At 47.3% G+C, this 18177-nt stretch overlaps 1 protein-coding gene across 3 annotated transcripts in view; it reads right to left on the reverse strand.

Annotated features, from left to right (window-relative positions):
* CTPS2 (CTP synthase 2) overlaps positions 1-18177 on the reverse strand; it is an 848459-nt gene that overhangs the window by 701113 nt on the left and 129169 nt on the right. For all 3 annotated transcript variants that reach the window (XM_063955808.1, XM_063955806.1, XM_063955807.1), the window contains one exon: positions 9473-9556. In XM_063955808.1, the coding sequence (XP_063811878.1) occupies positions 9473-9556 (84 nt within the window). The remainder of the gene's footprint in view (positions 1-9472; positions 9557-18177) is intronic.

Consider the following 18177-nt stretch of genomic DNA (forward strand, 5'->3'; position numbering starts at 1 on the left):
ACACAGAGCGATGTTCACTTAATTTCTAAGCAATCTGATTAGATTGCTTAGAAATTAAGAACACATTGTTCCGTGTGTAGGGGTGCCGGCGACAGCGTCGCCGGTGCTAGATTGTGCCTGCATGCATGCCAATCTATCACATCGCTCATTTCCCCCCGTGTCCACCACTCGCTCAGCACACATCGCGCTGTACTGAGCAGGGGTGGGGGAATGTGTGCTGAGCGGTCTGTGATAGATTGCTCAGCACACATCTCTGGGAGAAATCTCCCCGTCTGTACTTGGCTTAAAGGGGGGTACACAGGGAGAGATCCGTGTTTAAAATCTAAGCAATCTGACTAGATTGCTTAGATTTTAAGCACGGATCTGCCGTGTGTATGCCGTGTGTATGCCCCACTGTGATAGCGATGCGCTATCGCCGGTGCTAGATTGAGCCTGCATGCAGGCTCAATCTAGCGGGTCGCTCACTTCAGCGCTGTGTGAAGTGAGCGGCTCCTCGCGCTGTGCTGAGCGTGGGGAGAGATGTGTGCTGAGCGGTCTGTGTTAAGATCGCTCAGCACACATCTCTCCTGTCAGTAACCCCCTTTACACTCTCCCCTATCTTATCTCTCCCCCTGTATAACACTCTCCCCTACCTTATCTCTCACCCTGTATAACACTCTCCCCTATGTTATCTCTTCTTCTGTAGAACACTCTCCCCATCTTATCTTTTCCCCTATATAACACTCTCCCCTACCTTATCTCTCACCGTGTATAACACTCTCCCCTATGTTATCTCTTCTTCTGTATAACACTCTTCCCATCTTATCTTTTCCCCTATATAACACTCTCCCCTACCTTATCTCTCCCCCTGTATAATACTCTCCCCTATCCTATCTTTACCTCTGTATAACACTCTCCCCTATTTTATCTCCCCCTGTATAACTCTCTTCTTCCTCATCTCTTCATCTGTATAACCCCCTCTCCTTCCTCATCTCTCCCTCTTTATAACATCTCCCCTTCTTCCTTGCTTCCTCTGTATAACACCCTCTTCTTCCTCCTCGCTCCATCTGTATAACTCGCTCTTCTTCCTCATATCTCCCTCTGTATAACACTATTTCCTTCCTCTTCTCTCCCAATGTATAACACCCTCTCCTTCCTCCTCGCTCCCTCCGTATAACACCCTCTCCTTCCACCTCGCTCCCTCCATATAACACTCTCTCCTTCCTCCTTGCTCCCTCCGTATAACACTCTCTTCTTCCTCATATCTCCCTCTTTATAACAAACTCTCCTTCCTCTTCTCTTCCTCTGTATAACATCCTCTCCTTCCTCCTCTCTCCCTCTGTATAACACTCTCTCCTTCCTCCACGCTCCCTCCGTATAACACTCTTTTCCTCCTCTCTCTCTATATAACACTCTCTCCTTCCTCCACGCTCCCTCCGTATAACACTCTCTTCCTCATCTCTCCCTCTTTATAACACCCTATCCTTCCTCCTCGCTCCCTCTGTATAACAGCACAACCTTTCCCCCAAATCGGATGCTCTGCCTCCTGCAGTGTCTCCAGGGAGAGACATGATGACATGAGAGTTTGAGAAGGAGGCATTCCAGCTCACAGTGCAGCAGTATCCCAGTGAGTCCGGAGTCAGACCTCCGTTTTATTTTTGCCCACTTGCCATCAGTCACAGAGCATGAGGTGATGAGTGATGCTTAAAATAAGAATTTTATTTTGTATTTCTTTACTTGGCGTAATTTGTAAAAGTGGGCTCTACCTGGCGTAATGTGTAAAATGGGGCTCTACTTGGCGTAATGTGTGACAGGGGCTCTACCTAGTGTAATGTGTAAAAGGGGCTCTACCTGGTGTAATGTGTGATGGGGCTCTACCTAGTGTAATGTGTAAAAGGGGCTCTACCTGGTGTAATGTGTGATGGGGCTCTACCTAGTGTAATGTGTAAAAGGGGCTCTACCTGGTGTAATGTGTGATGGGGCTCTACCTCGCTTAATGTGTTAAAGGGGCTCTATCTGGTGTAATGTGTGTAAGTGGCACTACTGTGCATCGTAATTTGAGTAATGGAGACTACTGTTCAGCGTAATATGAATTGGTATTATTTTGTGGTAACGCCCTTTCCCCAAGAAGCCACAGCCCTATATTTTTGGTGCGTGCCTGCAGCGCGAACTGGCCCTGTTTTATATGTGGGGGGCGCCAATGCTGTTTCTTGCACACAGCGTTATAAAGTCTAGTTACAGCACTGATAGCATAGTGTTTATATGTTAATTTAGCATATTAAAAGCATCAAATATGAAGCAAAGCAACACTCAAAGTATACTAGGGACACTGGGCTGCAAATTTAACTGCACAGCAATTAGTTTTAAACATGTACAAAGTCACGGATGAAGCAAACTGTAACTTGGCGTGAGAAAAAAACATGACCACTACATCACAGAACAGTATAAAGCTACTCCTGTGTGTTGGTGAGGTTGTGGCCAGAGAGGAACGCTTCTCCATATTTGGCTGACCTGTCCTTACATTGTTCCATTTTGACATACAGTACTTGAAGTTTTGAAATCTCTCTCTCGTCTTCCGCTTTCTTTAGACCCATGGGTGTTTCTATTAGCTCGCCCTTTTCAAGATATTGATCCGCCCTTAAATAAATTATTTTTGCACATTCTAGCCGCAGCTAAATCTTTAATAGCCAGACATTGGAAATCTCCGACTGCCCCTACAATTCCTGCAGTACATAACTATATCTGGTTCATCGCACACATGGAAAAAATGACTTCTTACTTACATGATTGCCCCCCTAAAATTTGCACTAGTCTGGGGTCCATGGTTGCTTATGATGCCTCCTTAATCTCAATATCAGTTGTGTGAACTTAAACGGAACATCCTGCCTCGTTTGATGGGCTGTCCCTGGGTCCTCCCTCCGGCTGTCTTTTTTATCGCTACCGTAAAGGGCGGTACACAAGGAGAGATCCGTGCTTAAAATCTAAGCAATCTTGCTAGATTGCTTAGATTTTAAGCGCGGATCTGCCATGTGTATGCCCTCCAGCGATAGCGATGCGCGGCCCCTTCACCGTTGTGTGAAGTGAGCGGCCCCCCGTCGGCTTTCCCCCTCGCTCAGCACATCGCGCTGTGCTGAGCGGGATGAGAGATGTGTGCTGAGCGATCTGTGTTAAGATCGCTCAGCACACATCTCTCTCGTGAGTACCCCCCTTTAGTTATCATTCTTGCTCTGTTGGCACTACAATGGCTGTATACCCCATGCTGTTTCACCATGTAATCTCTAATGTCTTTAAATAAAACTGACCTCTTTGTCTTTCCCTATTTCTCCATACCTGTTTATTTTCCCCCCTTTTCATTCTGTATTTCTCTTTCTTTTGTTTTCTATACCTCTCTGTTAGGTTCTTTACTTCAACAAAATTTCTGTTCTTACGAAAATTGAGGAAAATGTTTATAATCTTTATTGTGCAATTGTCTTTTTTGCATTGTATTAACATTTTCTCTTTGTACAAATAAAGAGTAAAAAAAAAATAAGAATTTACTTACCGATAATTCTATTTCTCATAGTCCGTAGTGGATGCTGGGGACTCCGAAAGGACCATGGGGAATAGCGGCTCCGCAGGAGACTGGGCACAAAGTAAAAGCTTTAGGACTAGCTGGTGTGCACTGGCTCCTCCCCCTATGACCCTCCTCCAAGCCTCAGTTAGGATACTGTGCCCGGACGAGCGTACACAATAAGGAAGGATTTTGAATCCCGGGTAAGACTCATTACCAGCCACACCAATCACACCGTACAACTTGTGATCTGAACCCAGTTAACAGCATGATAACAGAAGGAGCCTCTGAAAAGATGGCTCACAACAACAATAACCCGATTTTTGTAACAATAACTATGTACAAGTAATGCAGACAATCCGCACTTGGGATGGGCGCCCAGCATCCACTACGGACTATGAGAAATAGAATTATCGGTAAGTAAATTCTTATTTTCTCTAACGTCCTAGTGGATGCTGGGGACTCCGAAAGGACCATGGGGATTATACCAAAGCTCCCAAACGGGCGGGAGAGTGCGGATGACTCTGCAGCACCGAATGAGAGAACTCCAGGTCCTCCTCAGCCAGGGTATCAAATTTGTAGAATTTAGCAAACGTGTTTGCCCCTGACCAAGTAGCTGCTCGGCAAAGTTGTAAAGCCGAGACCCCTCGGGCAGCCGCCCAAGATGAGCCCACTTTCCATGTGGAATGGGTTTTTATAGATTTTGGCTGTGGCAGGCCTGCCACAGAATGTGCAAGCTGAATTGTACTACAAATCCAACGAGCAATCGTCTGCTTAGAAGCAGGAGCACCCAGCTTGTTGGGTGCATACAGGATAAACAGCGAGTCAGATTTTCTGACTCCAGCCGTCCTGGAAACATATATTTTCAGGGCCCTGACTACGTCCAGCAACTTGGAATCCTCCAAGTCCCTAGTAGCCGCAGGCACCACGATAGGTTGGTTTAAGTGAAATGCTGAAACCACCTTAGGGAGAAATTGAGGACGAGTCCTCAATTCTGCCCTGTCCGTATGAAAAATTAGGTAAGGGCTTTTATAGGATAAAGCCGCCAATTCTGATACACGCCTGGCTGAAGCCAGGGCTAACAGCATTACCACTTTCCAAGTGAGATACTTCAAGTCCACAGTGGTGAGTGGTTCAAACCAATGTGATTTTAGGAATCCCAACACTACATTGAGATCCCAAGGTGCCACTGGAGGCACAAAAGGAGGCTGTATATGCAGTACTCCCTTGACAAACGTCTGAACTTCAGGTACAGAAGCTAGTTCTTTTTGGAAGAATATCGACAGGGCCGAAATTTGAACCTTAATGGACCCTAATTTGAGGCCCATAGACAGTCCTGTTTGCAGGAAATGCAGGAATCGACCCAGTTGAAATTCCTCCGTAGGGGCCTTCCTGGCCTCGCACCACGCAACATATTTACGCCAAATACGGTGATAATGTTGTACGGTTACATCCTTCCTGGCTTTGATCAGGGTAGGGATGACTTCATCCGGAATGCCTTTTTCCTTCAGGATCCGGCGTTCAACCGCCATGCCGTCAAACGCAGCCGCGGTAAGTCTTGGAACAGACATGGTCCCTGCTGGAGCAGGTCCTGTCTTAGAGGTAGAGGCCACGGGTCTTCCGTGAGCATCTCTTGAATTTCCGGGTACCAAGTCCTTCTTGGCCAATCCGGAGCCACGAGTATAGTCTTTACTCCTCTCCTTCTTATGATTCTCAGTACTTTTGGTATGAGAGGAAGAGGAGGGAACACATACACTGACCGGTACACCCACGGTGTTACCAGAGCGTCCACAGCTATTGCCTGAGGGTCCCTTGACCTGGAACAATATCTGTCCAGTTTTTTGTTGAGGCGAGACGCCATCATGTCCACCTTTGGTTTTTCCCAACGGTTTACAATCATGTGGAAGACTTCCGGGTGAAGTCCCCACTCCCCCGGGTGAAGATCGTGTCTGCTGAGGAAGTCTGCTTCCCAGTTGTCCACTCCCGGAATGAACACTGCTGACAGTGCTATCACATGATTTTCCGCCCAGCGAAGAATCCTTGCCACTTCCGTCATTGCCCTCCTGCTTCTTGTGCCGCCCTGTCTGTTTACGTGGGCGACTGCCGTGATGTTGTCCGACTGGATCAATACTGGCTGACCCTGAAGCAGAGGCCTTGCCTGACTTAGGGCATTGTAAATGGCCCTTAGTTCCAGGATATTTATGTGAAGTGACGTTTCCATGCTTGACCACAAGCCCTGGAATTTTTTTCCCTGTGTGACTGCTCCCCAGCCTCTCAGGCTGGCATCCGTGGTCACCAGGACCCAATCCTGAATGCCGAATCTGCGGCCCTCTAGGAGATGAGCACTCTGTAACCACCACAGGAGAGACACCCTTGTCCTTGGAGACAGGGTTATCCGCTGATGCATTTGAAGATGCGATCCGGACCATTTGTCTAGCAGATCCAACTGAAAAGTTCTTGCGTGGAATCTGCCGAATGGAATCGCTTCGTAAGAAGCCACCATCTTTCCCAGGACCCTTGTGCACTGATGCACTGACACCTGGCCTGGTCTTAGGAGTTTCCTGACTAGGTCGGATAACTCCCTGGCTTTCTCTTCCGGGAGAAACACCTTTTTCTGTACTGTGTCCAGAATCATCCCTAGGAACAGCAGACGTGTCGTCGGAATCAGCTGCGATTTTGGAATATTTAGAATCCATCCGTGCTGTCGTAGTACTATTTGCGATAGTGCTACTCCGACCTCTAACTGTTCTCTGGACCGTGCCCTTATCAGGAGATCGTCCAAGTAAGGGATAATTAAGACGCCTTTTCTTCGAAGAAGAATCATCATTTCGGCCATTACCTTGGTAAAGACCCGGGGTGCCGTGGACAATCCAAACGGCAGCGTCTGAAACTGATAGTGACAGTTCTGTACCACAAACCTGAGGTACCCTTGGTGAGAAGGGCAAATTGGGACATGGAGGTAAGCATCCTTGATGTCCAGAGACACCATGTAGTCCCCTTCTTCCAGGTTCGCTATCACAGCTCTGAGTGACTCCATCTTGAACTTGAACCTTTTTTATGTAAGTGTTCAAGGTTTTCAGATTTAAAATGGGTCTCACCGAGCCGTCCGGCTTCGGTACCACAAACAGCGTGGAGTAATACCCCTTTCCCTGTTGTAGGAGGGGTACCTTGATTATCACTTGCTGGGAATACAGCTTGTGAATGGCTTCCAATACCGCCTCCCTGTCGGGGGTAGACGTTGGTAAAGCAGACTTCAAGAACCGGCGAGGGGGAGACGTCTCGAATTCCAATTTGTACCCCTGAGATACTACCTGCAGGATCCAGGGGTCCACTTGCGAGTGAGCCCACTGCGCGCTGAAATTCTTGAGACGGGCCCCCACCGTGCCTGAGTCCGCTTGTAAGGCCCCAGCGTCATGCTGAGGACTTGGCAGAAGCGGGGGAGGGCTTCTGGTCGTGGGAAGAAGCTGTCTGTTGTAGTCTTTTTCCCCTTCCTCTGCCCCGGGGCAGATATGAGTGGCCTTTTGCCCGCTTGCCCTTATGGGGACGAAAGGACTGAGCCTGAAAAGGCGGTATCTTTTTCTGCTGCGAGGTGACTTGGGGTAAAAAGGTGGATTTCCCAGCCGTTGCCGTGGCCACCAGGTCCGATAGACCGCCCCCAAATAACTCCTCCCCTTTATACGGCAATACTTCCATATGCCGTTTGGAATCCGCATCCCCTGACCACTGTCGCGTCCATAATCCTCTTCTGGCAGAAATGGACATCGCACTTACTCTTGATGCCAGAGTGCAAATGTCTCTCTGTGCATCTCGCATATATAGGAATGCATCCTTTAAATGCTCTATAGTCAATAATATATTGTCCCTGTCCAGGGTATCAATATTTTCAGTCAGGGAATCCGACCAAGCCACCCCAGCACTGCACATCCAGGCTGAGGCGATTGCTGGTCGCAGTATAACACCAGTATGTGTGTATATACTTTTAAGGATATTTTCCAGCCTCCTATCTGCTGGCTCCTTAAGGGCGGCCGTTTCTGGAGACGGTAACGCCACTTGTTTTGATAAGCGTGTGAGCGCCTTATCCACCCTAGGGGGTGTTTCCCAACGAGCCCTAACCTCTGGTGGGAAGGGATATAGTGCCAATAATTTTTTAGAAATTAGCAGTTTTCTGTCGGGGGTAACCCACGCTTCATCACACACACTTCATTCAATTAATCTGATTCAGGAAAAACTACGGGTAGTTTTTTCACACCCCACATAATACCCCTTTTTGTGGTACTTGCAGTATCAGAGATGTGCAAAACCTCCTTCATTGCCGTGATCATGTAACGTGTGGCCCTACTGGAAAATACATTTGTTTCTTCACCGTCGACACTGGAGTCAGTGTCTGTGTCTGGGTCCGTGTCGACCCACTGAGGTAATGGGCGTTTAATAGCCCCTGACGGTGTTTGAGACGCCTGGACAGGCACTAACTGAGCTGCCGGCTGTCTCATGTCGTCAACAGTTTTCTGTAACGTGCCGACACTGTCACGTAATTCCTTAATTACGGCCATCCATTCAGGTGTCGACTCCCTAGGGGGTGACATCACCATTATAGGCAATTGCTCCGCCTCCACATCATTTTCCTCCTCATACATGTCGACACACACGTACCGACACCCAGCACACACACAGGGAATGCTCTGATAGAGGACAGGACCCACTTAGCCCTTTGGGAAGACAGAGGGAGAGTTTGCCAGCACACACCAGAGCGCTATATATGTATAGGGACAACCTTACAATAAGTGTCTATCCCTTATAGCTGCTTATATCTGTTATTTTGCCAAATAAGTGCCCCCCTCTCTTTTTTACCCTGTTTCTGTAGTTGCAGGATGCAGGGGAGATTCTGGGAGCCTTCCTACCAGCGGAGCTGTGTGGGAAAAATGGCGCTGTGTGCTGAGGAGATAGGCCCCGCCCCCTTCACGGCGGGCTCTTCTCCTGCTTTTTTCTGGAAAACTGGCAGGGGTTAAATACATCCATATAGCCCAGGAGCTATATGTGATGTATTTTTCGCCAACTAAGGTAAATTCATTGCTTCCCAGGACGCCCCCCCCCAGCGTCCTGCACCCTCAGTGACCGGAGTGTGAAGTGTGCTGAGAGCAATGGCGCACAGCTGCAGTGCTGTGCGCTACCTTATGAAGACAGGAAAGTCTTCTGCCGCCGATTTATGGACCTCTTCTTGCTTCAGCATCTGTAAGGGGGCCGGCGGCGCGGCTCCGGGACCCATCCATGGCTGGGCCTGTGATCGTCCCTCTGGAGCTAATGTCCAGTAGCCTAAGAAACCCAATCCACTCTGCACGCAGGTGAGTTTGTTTCTCTCCCCTAAGTCCCTCGATGCAGTGAGCCTGTTGCCAGCAGGTCTCACTGAAAATAAAAAACCTATTTAAACTTTTACTCTAAGCAGCTCAGGAGAGCCACCTAGATTGCACCCTTCTCGTTCGGGCACAAAATCTTAACTGAGGCTTGGAGGAGGGTCATAGGGGGAGGAGCCAGTGCACACCAGCTAGTCCTAAAGCTTTTACTTTGTGCCCAGTCTCCTGCGGAGCCGCTATTCCCCATGGTCCTTTCGGAGTCCCCAGCATCCACTAGGACGTTAGAGAAAAAAGAACTTCATATAAAGATTCAAATGCATTCACACACAGATGTACAAATGTCGCACATCAAACTGATTAGTGTAATCTAGCAGAGTAGTTTGTCACTTACAGTTGTTTTATTTATTTGAATAAGTCGCACATTTTGAGCGAGAAAGATGCTCAGTGCGGCCAAGTCACATGGGACCTGGTGCACCGAGAGGGGCTGCTTCGTGCGCCTAAAGACACAGTGTATGAGGACAGACACCTCTGTACATATGTAAATCTACTCTCAAAGTGAGATACAGTTAATTCTAACAGGGTATATTAGATTTACCAAGTCTGGAGATAAGCCAAGTCCCCTGAGCGCACGAACGCTGTTCTGTGTTGGTTTTGTCTTTTGTTCTCCTGTAGCTGTTGGCTAAAGAAAAATTATGGTTAAACGTTTTAATTTCACATTCATAAACATTCAGTATATATTGAAGAACATCACAAAGTCCTGTCCTGTTGAGGGTAAAATAAGCAGTATTCTATGAGAATAAACAGAAAAGTTTAAATTAATTCAGTGGGTGAGCCCAAAGGGGATGCGTTCACTGCTGACAGAATGCCAACGGTCATGTGACAGACACTGGAATCTTAGGGCCTAACTCAAACCTGATTGTAGATGTGCGAAAAAATGCACATCTACAATAAAAATCTTTGGCATGTGGAGGGACGCCCAGCACAGGGCAAGTCCGCCCCGTATGCCGGGATCTGCCCCACTCCCCGCAGACACGGCGGCGATGATTTAGCACCTGACGAGTAGCTCTCTGCCTATGCAGCCTAGCTGCGAAGGCAGGCGGCTACAGGCCATGTTTAGGGTCGCAGCGGCAGTATGTCACGTCACGCAGCCGTGCATCCTGCCCCGCAAATGGTCCAGATACCCGTGCCCCAAACGCCGCAGCAACATTGTTCCCGACGACCGTCTCCGCCTGTCAATCAAGCAAAGGTGATCGCACAAGTGAGATGCCGTCGCATCTCACTGTGTGTGCATGCGCAGTGAGGCTGGTGCGCGTGTGCACACTTCACTGGGCTTCAGCCTGCGTACGCTACCACTGCAGCGACCAGGTCTGAATTAGGCCCTTAAGGTGTGTACACACGGTGAGATCTTTGCTATCCCGATTCTGATTATACAATTTCCCTTGAACTCCCCCAGAGCCCAGATAGCACAGATAGTACAGATTTTGACTTATCTGTACTTTCGATTTTGTCTATGTACGATTTTGACTAAGTGCCAATTTTGACTATACTTTGTACCAGATAGTACACTAGATAGTCAAGACTGACTTGCCTGCACAGTCTATCTAGCCTTGAGATACCGACCCCACAGGAGTGCGCATTGGGATTGAATTAGTAAAGCACGCTGCTTAACACCTTGAGATGTGCACTCATTTTCCTTAAGATTTTGACTATATAGTCAAAATCTTACAGATTTATCTCACCGTGTGTACAAACCTTTAGTATGTATTCCTCCTAAAGTGCTAGCATACTTATATATAGTAATGCTTTCATCACTCTTATTTCCAGCCAACCTCAAGATCCCACATAAGTACGCTGATTTTATGAGGGTAGTTCTAATAACTAGAATGTAGGCGCACAACCTGATACAATCAAAAAGACAATTAGGCTGATTAGTGCAAAGTTTAAATGATCTGTGCACCAGGATGTTTTGAAGATTATTAAATTACTGTCACTGTCTCAAGCTTTTCCTTTGTATTACTGGCCCTAAAGTAGCATGAAAGCACTGTATTATGCCAACCACTGGGAGAAGTATGATAAAATGGAATTAAAGTTAGTTTAATTGGCAAGTTAAATACATTTTAGATGCAAGGTGTTAAAACTACTTATGTCCCTGATGGTGAGCTCTAATCATTCGTAAAAGCTTGAAACCTAAATCTGTTTTCTCAAATAGGTAAAGAGATCACTTTAAATGCTAATTCTATGATTGAAAATAGATTTGTAAAAATGAAATTCCCTTGCTCCAACATGCAAAACCTCCCATACTGTATGTAAGCAGTGACTGTACTCATCCAAGCTGATATGTAACGTCGTATGAGAAACAATTCTCTTTTTGCTCACATTGTCCGTTTTTGACCTTTGTTGGGAATTGTTCTACTTTTTTCCTTAATGAAAATCAATAAAGAGAATTAAAAAAAAAGAAAGATTCCCCCTATCTCTGTGCTGCTGCAGTCGCCTGATGAAACTGGGTTTAACAGAGAAAAACTTCATATGCAAGAAGTGCGTAGCAAAGCGTTAAGTTGGAATTGCTTGATGCTGTGTTATCACCGTCCCTGCAGGTCGCCAATGTAATTATGTTTCACAAAGTTCCTGTGTGGCAACGTTTGCCCCTTGAACTATGGCACATAATTATGTTGATTGGTGAAAGAAATGTAATGATGTGGCTGGAGGTGATCCTGACAAAGCCTTCTTCTACAACCCTATTTCCTTTCGGAGAATGAACCTTTACAGTGGACCAGTCAATGAGAAGCGACTACCACCTGTCTACACGTCAGAGGAAGTGAGTTTAAGAATGGAAAAACGTAGAGTTCTCCTTTAAGATGTCTGTTTACTCCAGTAAAGGTAAATTATGTGAAACGTTAATATCATCTGCATTTAATGTATTTATACCTCCACAATTTTCCTGGTGCGTATTCAAAATCAATGTGGTCACAAAATGGGATCGGTATGGTATCCCGCCACACGGGATGCTGATGGTCAGTATACCGACATCGCATCCCAGGCAGGGCAATGCCGGCAGGGGGGCGAGTGCAACTAAATCCCTTGCGGGCTTGCTGCGCTCGCCACAGGCACGGTGGTATTATTCTCCCTCTATGGGTGTAGTGGACAACCATAGATGGGGAATCACCTACCTCGCCGGTATACCGGCGGCGGTATGATGCCCCAGTCAGGATCCCGCTGTCGGTATTGTTACAGCAGGGATCCCGACGAGCGGTATGCTGACATGTATACCCACAAAATAACTGATCCCTATGAACTATCCCACTGACATATAACATAAATACCAACGGTAAAAATGCTAAAAATGCTAGATTTTTATTGCATTTTTTTAATGAACATTCAGATGTAAACAGGCAGAGGTGAAACACGGTATTACTCTCTCTGATATACTGTCATCATTATATATAACCCGAAAGAGCTGCAGTCTAATTGAAGAAACATAAATCAATGCAACTTGGATTATACATTTGTAAAATCACGTGAGCAGGAACATCTTTCCATTCTGTTTCTGTCATTCCTGTTTGTATTGTGTCATTCCAACATGTCAGTGCTTTATAAATAAAAGATTGCTCAAACAAATTTCTAAAGGCGGTGTTTAGTATGCAGCAGGAATAATGTAAAAATGTTGGCTTATATTACAAATATGTATCTCTTAACACGTTATTTAGTTTTGCTGCTGTGCTGGAATGCAGAGGGGCCCCCGGCTGTTACTGCTTTGGCAGTAACTACTGCTGTTTATCCTGATACTCACAAAAATAAATGAAAGAAAAAACAAAAAAACAGGATTTCACATACCTACCGGTAAATCCTTTTCTCGTAGTCCGTAGAGGATTCTGGGGTCCATTTAGTATCATAGGGGTACAGACGGGTCCACTAGGAGCCATTTGCTTTTTAAGAGTTTAATAGTGTGGGCTGGCCCCTCCCTCTATGCCCCTCCTACCAGACTCAGTCTAGAAACTGTGCCCGAGGAGACGGACATACTTCGAGAGAAGGAAATACACAGATAGTGGTGATATTCACACCAGCTCACACAGAACAAAAGGAAAGCCCAAGCTAACCAATGTGAAATAATTCAGCAACGGCTGAACCAACAATACTTAACCAAGTAACTGTGAAGGAAACACAAAGCACTGGGTGGGCGCCCAGCATCCTCTACGGACTACAAGAAAAGGATTTTCCGGTAGGTATATAAAATCTTGTTTTCTCTTACGTCCTAGAGGATGCGGTGGTCCATTTAGCAACATGGGGATGTACCAAAGCTCCCAGTACGGGAGGGAGAGTTGCTGAGGTTCCTGCAGAACAGACTGACCAAACTTTAGGTCCTCAGAGGCCAAAGTATCGAACTTGTAGAACTTAGCAAACGTGTTCGACCCTGACCAAGTAGCAGCTCGGCAAAGCTGAAGAGCCAAGACACCCCGGGGCAGCCGCCCAGGAAGAACCCACTTTACGGGTAGAGTGGGCCTGAACAGATTTTGGAATCGGCAATCCTGCCGTAGAATAAGCATGCTTGATAGTAAGTCTGATCCAGCGAGAAATTGTCTGCTTAGAAGCAGGACAACCAATCTTGTTGGGATCATAAAGGACAAAGGGGTATATGCAATTGCGGTCGAATTCCCGAAATTGTCGAATTTCGGGACTTTTTCGCACACAAAAAAAATCGTCAATGCAATTCAGTACTTTCCGTCCAAAAAACGGACTTTCAAAATTCGACTTTTTGAAATTCGACTTTTGTCAAATTCGACTTTTCTGCAATTCGACCAAAGTATATTCAATTGAAGTTTGGAAATTCGACAACAGTGCTTTTAGACAGTAAATTCGACATTTTCAATCCGCCACACTTTGGTGGGTGAAACTAATAAAAAAAATTTAAAACATGTTTTTTTTTATTGATAATAGCATATCTATTTATATTAGAAGGGATTAGGTACTTGGTTTGTCTTTTTTGGAGGCACAAGTATTATTTATATATTTTTTAAAATAATATATATATATTTTTTTTTTTAGATGGAATGGTAAAATTCAGAAAAAAAATGGCGTGGGGTCCCCCCTCCAAAGCATAACCAGCCTCGGGCTCTTCGAGCTGGTCCTGGTTCTAAAAATGCGGGGGGGAAAATTGACAGGGGATCCCCCGTATTTTTAAAACCAGCACCGTGCTCTGCTCCTGGTGCAAAAAATACGGGGGACAAAAAGAGTAGGGGTCCCCCGTATTTTATACACCAGCATCGGGCTCCACTAGCTGGACAGATAATGCCACAGCCGGGGGTCACTTTTATACAGTGCCTTGCGGCCGTGGCATTAAATATCCAACTAGTCACCCCTGGCCGGGGTACCCTGGGGGAGTGGGGAACCCTTCAATCAAGGGGTCCCCCCCCCAGCCACCCAAGGGCCAGGGGTGAAGCCCGAGGCTGTCCCCCCATCCAAGGGCTGCGGATGGGGGGCTGATAGCCTTGTCAAAATTTAAAGAATATTGTTTTTTCCAGTAGTACTACAAGTCCCAGCAAGCCTCCCCCGCAAGCTGGTACTTGGAGAACCACAAGTACCAGCATGCGGGAGAAAAACGGGCCCGCTGGTACTTGTAGTACTACTGGGGGAAAAATAGCCAAATAAAAACAGGAGACACACACCGTGACAAGTACAACTTTATTACACACTGCCGACACACACATACTTACCTATGTTGACACGAAGCAGTCGGTCCTCTTCTCCAAGTAGAATCCACGGGTACCTGAAAATAAAAGATAATTATACTCACCTCAATCCAGTGTCCAGATATAAATCCTCGTACTTGGCAAAACAAATAAACGAACACCCGTACCATGCCGGACTGAAAGGGGTCCCATGTTGACACATGAGACCCCTTTCCACGAATGCAGACACCCCCGTGACAGCTGTTACAGAAGTGTCTCTTCAGCCAATCAGCGAGTGCAACGTCCTTGCACTCTGCTGATAAGCTCTGTGTGCGTCTGACCTCAGACAGCGCATCGCAAAGCCTCTCCATTATATTCAATGGTGGGAACTTTGCGTCAGCGGTGAGGACACCCGCGGTCAGCCCCACCGCTACCCGCAAAGTTCCCACCATTGAAAGTAATGGAGAGGCTTTGCGATGCGCTGTCTGAGGTCACACGCGCACAGCCAATCAGGTGAGCGCCACGGAAGTAGCGCTTCCTGATTGGCTGAAGGGACCTCAGTGACAGGAGTCACGTGGTGTCCCGGCATTCGGGGAAAGGGGTCTGATGTGTAAACATGGGACCCCTTTCAGTCCGGCATGGTACGGGTGTTCGTTTTCTTTTTTTAACAAGTACGTGGATTATCTCCCGGACACTGGATTGAGGTGAGTCTAATTTTTTTCACAGGTACCCCGGATCGTCGGAGACTGTGGCAGTTGGCGGGTCAACATAGGTAAGTATGTGTGTGTCGGCAGTGTGTAATAAAGTTGTACTTGTCACGGTGTGTGTCTCCTGGTTTTATTTGGGTATTTTTTTTCAGTAGAACTACAGGTACCAGCGGGCCCGTTTTTCTCCCGCATGCTGGTACTTGTGGTTCTCCAAGTACCAGCTTGCGGGGGAGGCTTGCTGGGACTTGTAGTACTACAGGAAAAAAACAATATTCTTTACATTTTCACAAGGCTATCAGCCTCCCATCCGCAGCCCTTGGATGGGGGGGACAGCCTCGGGCTTCACCCCTGGCCCTTGGGTGGCTGGGGGAGGACCCCTTGATTGAAGGGGTCCCCACTCCCCCAGGGTACCCCGGCCAGGCGTGACTAGTTGGATATTTAATGCCACGGCCGCAGGGCGCTGTATAAAAGTGACCCCCGGCTGTGGCATTATCTGTCCAGCTAGTGGAGCCCGATGCTGGTGTATAAAATACGGGGGACCCCTACTCTTTTTGTCCCCCGTATTTTTTGCACCAGCACCAGGCGCAGAGCCGGTGCTGGTTTTAAAAATACGGGGGATCCCTGTCAATTTTCCCCCCGGATTTTTAGAACCAGGACCAGCTCGAAGAGCCCGAGGCTGGTTATGCTTTGGAGGGGGAACCCCACGCCATTTTTTTTCGTGTTTTTCCCGTTTTTCCCTGTTTTTTAAAATCGCGGCAAAATCCGGCAAATCGGACGTTTTTCGCCCGCGGGACTGTCGAATCCATTTTCCATTGAATATGGTGAATTTCGACAACCACTTGCCGAAATTGGACGGTCGAATTGTGTCGAATTAAAAAACGGCGATAATTTGCCGCGATTCGCCGCTAATTGCATATACCCCAAATAGTGCGTCCGACTTCCTGTGACGAGTAGTTCTCTTCACATATATTTTTAAAGCCCGCACAACATCCAAGGACTTTGAGGTAATCAAGGTGTCAGTAGCCACTGACACCACAATAGGTTGGTTAATATGAAAAGCCGATACAACTTTTGGAAGAAAGTGTTGACGCGTTCTGAGCTCAGCTCTATCCTCATGGAAAATCAAGTAGGGGCTCTTGTGCGACAATGCCCCCAATTCTGACACACGTCATGCAGATGCTAATGCCAACGGTGTGACTGCCTTCCAAGTAAGAAACTTTACGTCCACCTCCTGTAAAGGTTTGAACCAAACTGATTGCAGGAACTGCAGCCCCACATTAAGATCCCAAGGTGTCGTAGTAGGTACAAAGGGAGCCTGGATGTGCAGAATTCCTTTCAAGAATGTCTGAACCTCAGGGAGAGCAGCCAATTGTTTCTGGAAGAAAATGGACAAGGCAGAAATCCAGTCCTTTATGGAACCCAAACATAAGCCCACATCCACGCCTGCTTGTAGAAAGAGGAGAAAACGTCCTAGTTGAAACTCCATCGTTGGAAACCTCCTGGATTCACACCAAGACACATACTTTTTCCAAATCCGATGGTAATGTTTAGACATTACTCCCTTCCTAGCTTGGGTCAGATTAGGAATGACCTTGTTCGGAATGCCCTTCTGAGTTAAGATCTGGCGTTCTACCTCCATGCCGTCAAACGTAGCCGCGGTAAGTCTTGATAGGCGAACAATCCCTGTTGGAGAAGGTCCTCGCGAAGAAGAAGAGGCCTCGGATCCTCCAGCAGTAATTCCAGAAGCTCCGCGTACCAAGATCGCTGGGGCCAGTCCGGAGCAATGAGGATCGCCTGAACTCTTGGTTTTTTTTATTAGTTTGAGAATCCATGGGATGAGTGGAAGTGGAGGGAACACATACACTGACCGGTACACCCACGGTGTTACCAGGGCGTCCACTGGCACTGCTTGTGGGTCTCGTGACCTGGAACAGTATCTCTGAAGCTTCTTGTTGAGGCGAGACGCCATCATGTCTATTTGAAGTACGCCCCATCGACTTGTTACCTCTGCAAAAACCTCCAGGTGGAGGCCTTCTGGATGGAGATCGTGTCTGCTGAGGAAGTCCGCTTCCCAGTTGTCCACTCCCGGAATAAAGATCGCCGACAACGCCACCGCGTGTCTTTGTGCCCAGAGGAGGATTCTTGTTACCTCTGACATCGCAGCTCTGTTCTTCGTTCCACCCTGCCTGTTTATGTAGGACACCGCTGTGACGTTGTCCGACTGAACTTGAATGGCTTGATTTTGCAGAAGATGTGTCGCCTGTAGAAGGCTGTTGTAAATGGCCCGCAGTTCCAGAATGTTTATTGGAAGAAGGGATTCCAGACTTGACCACCTTCCTTGGAAGTTTTCCCCTTGGGTGACTGCTCCCCAACCTCTGAGACTTGCATCCGTGGTTAGAAGAATCCAATTCTGAATTCCGAACCTGCGGCCCTCGAGTAGGTGAGAAGTTTGGAGCCACCGGAGGAGTGAAATTCTAGTTTTCGGCGACAGGCGTATCCGTTGGTGCATGTGAAGATGTGATCCTGACCACTTGTCCAGGAAATCCAGCTGGAAGAACCGTGTATGGAATCTTCCGTACTGTAGAGCCTCATAGGAGGCTACCATCTTCCCCAGAAGGCGAATGCACTGATGAAGCGACACCCGGGCCGGCTACAAGACATACCGGACCATTGCTTGGATCACCAACGCTTTCTCCATTGGTAGAAACACCCTCTGCAGTTCCATGTCGAGTATCATCCCCAGGAAGGGCAGTGTCCTTGTCAGTTCCAAATGTAACTTTGGAAGGTTCAGGATCCACCCATGATCCTGGAGCAGTTGAATTGAGAGAGCAATACTCTGCAACAGCCTCTCCCTGGAAGATGCCTTTATCAGCAGATCGTCCAGATATGGAATTATGTTCACTCCCTGCTTGCAAAGGAGGAACATCATC

The sequence above is a fragment of the Pseudophryne corroboree genome, chromosome 2 (assembly GCF_028390025.1).
Source record: "Pseudophryne corroboree isolate aPseCor3 chromosome 2, aPseCor3.hap2, whole genome shotgun sequence".
Taxonomy (NCBI): Eukaryota; Metazoa; Chordata; class Amphibia; order Anura; family Myobatrachidae; genus Pseudophryne; species Pseudophryne corroboree.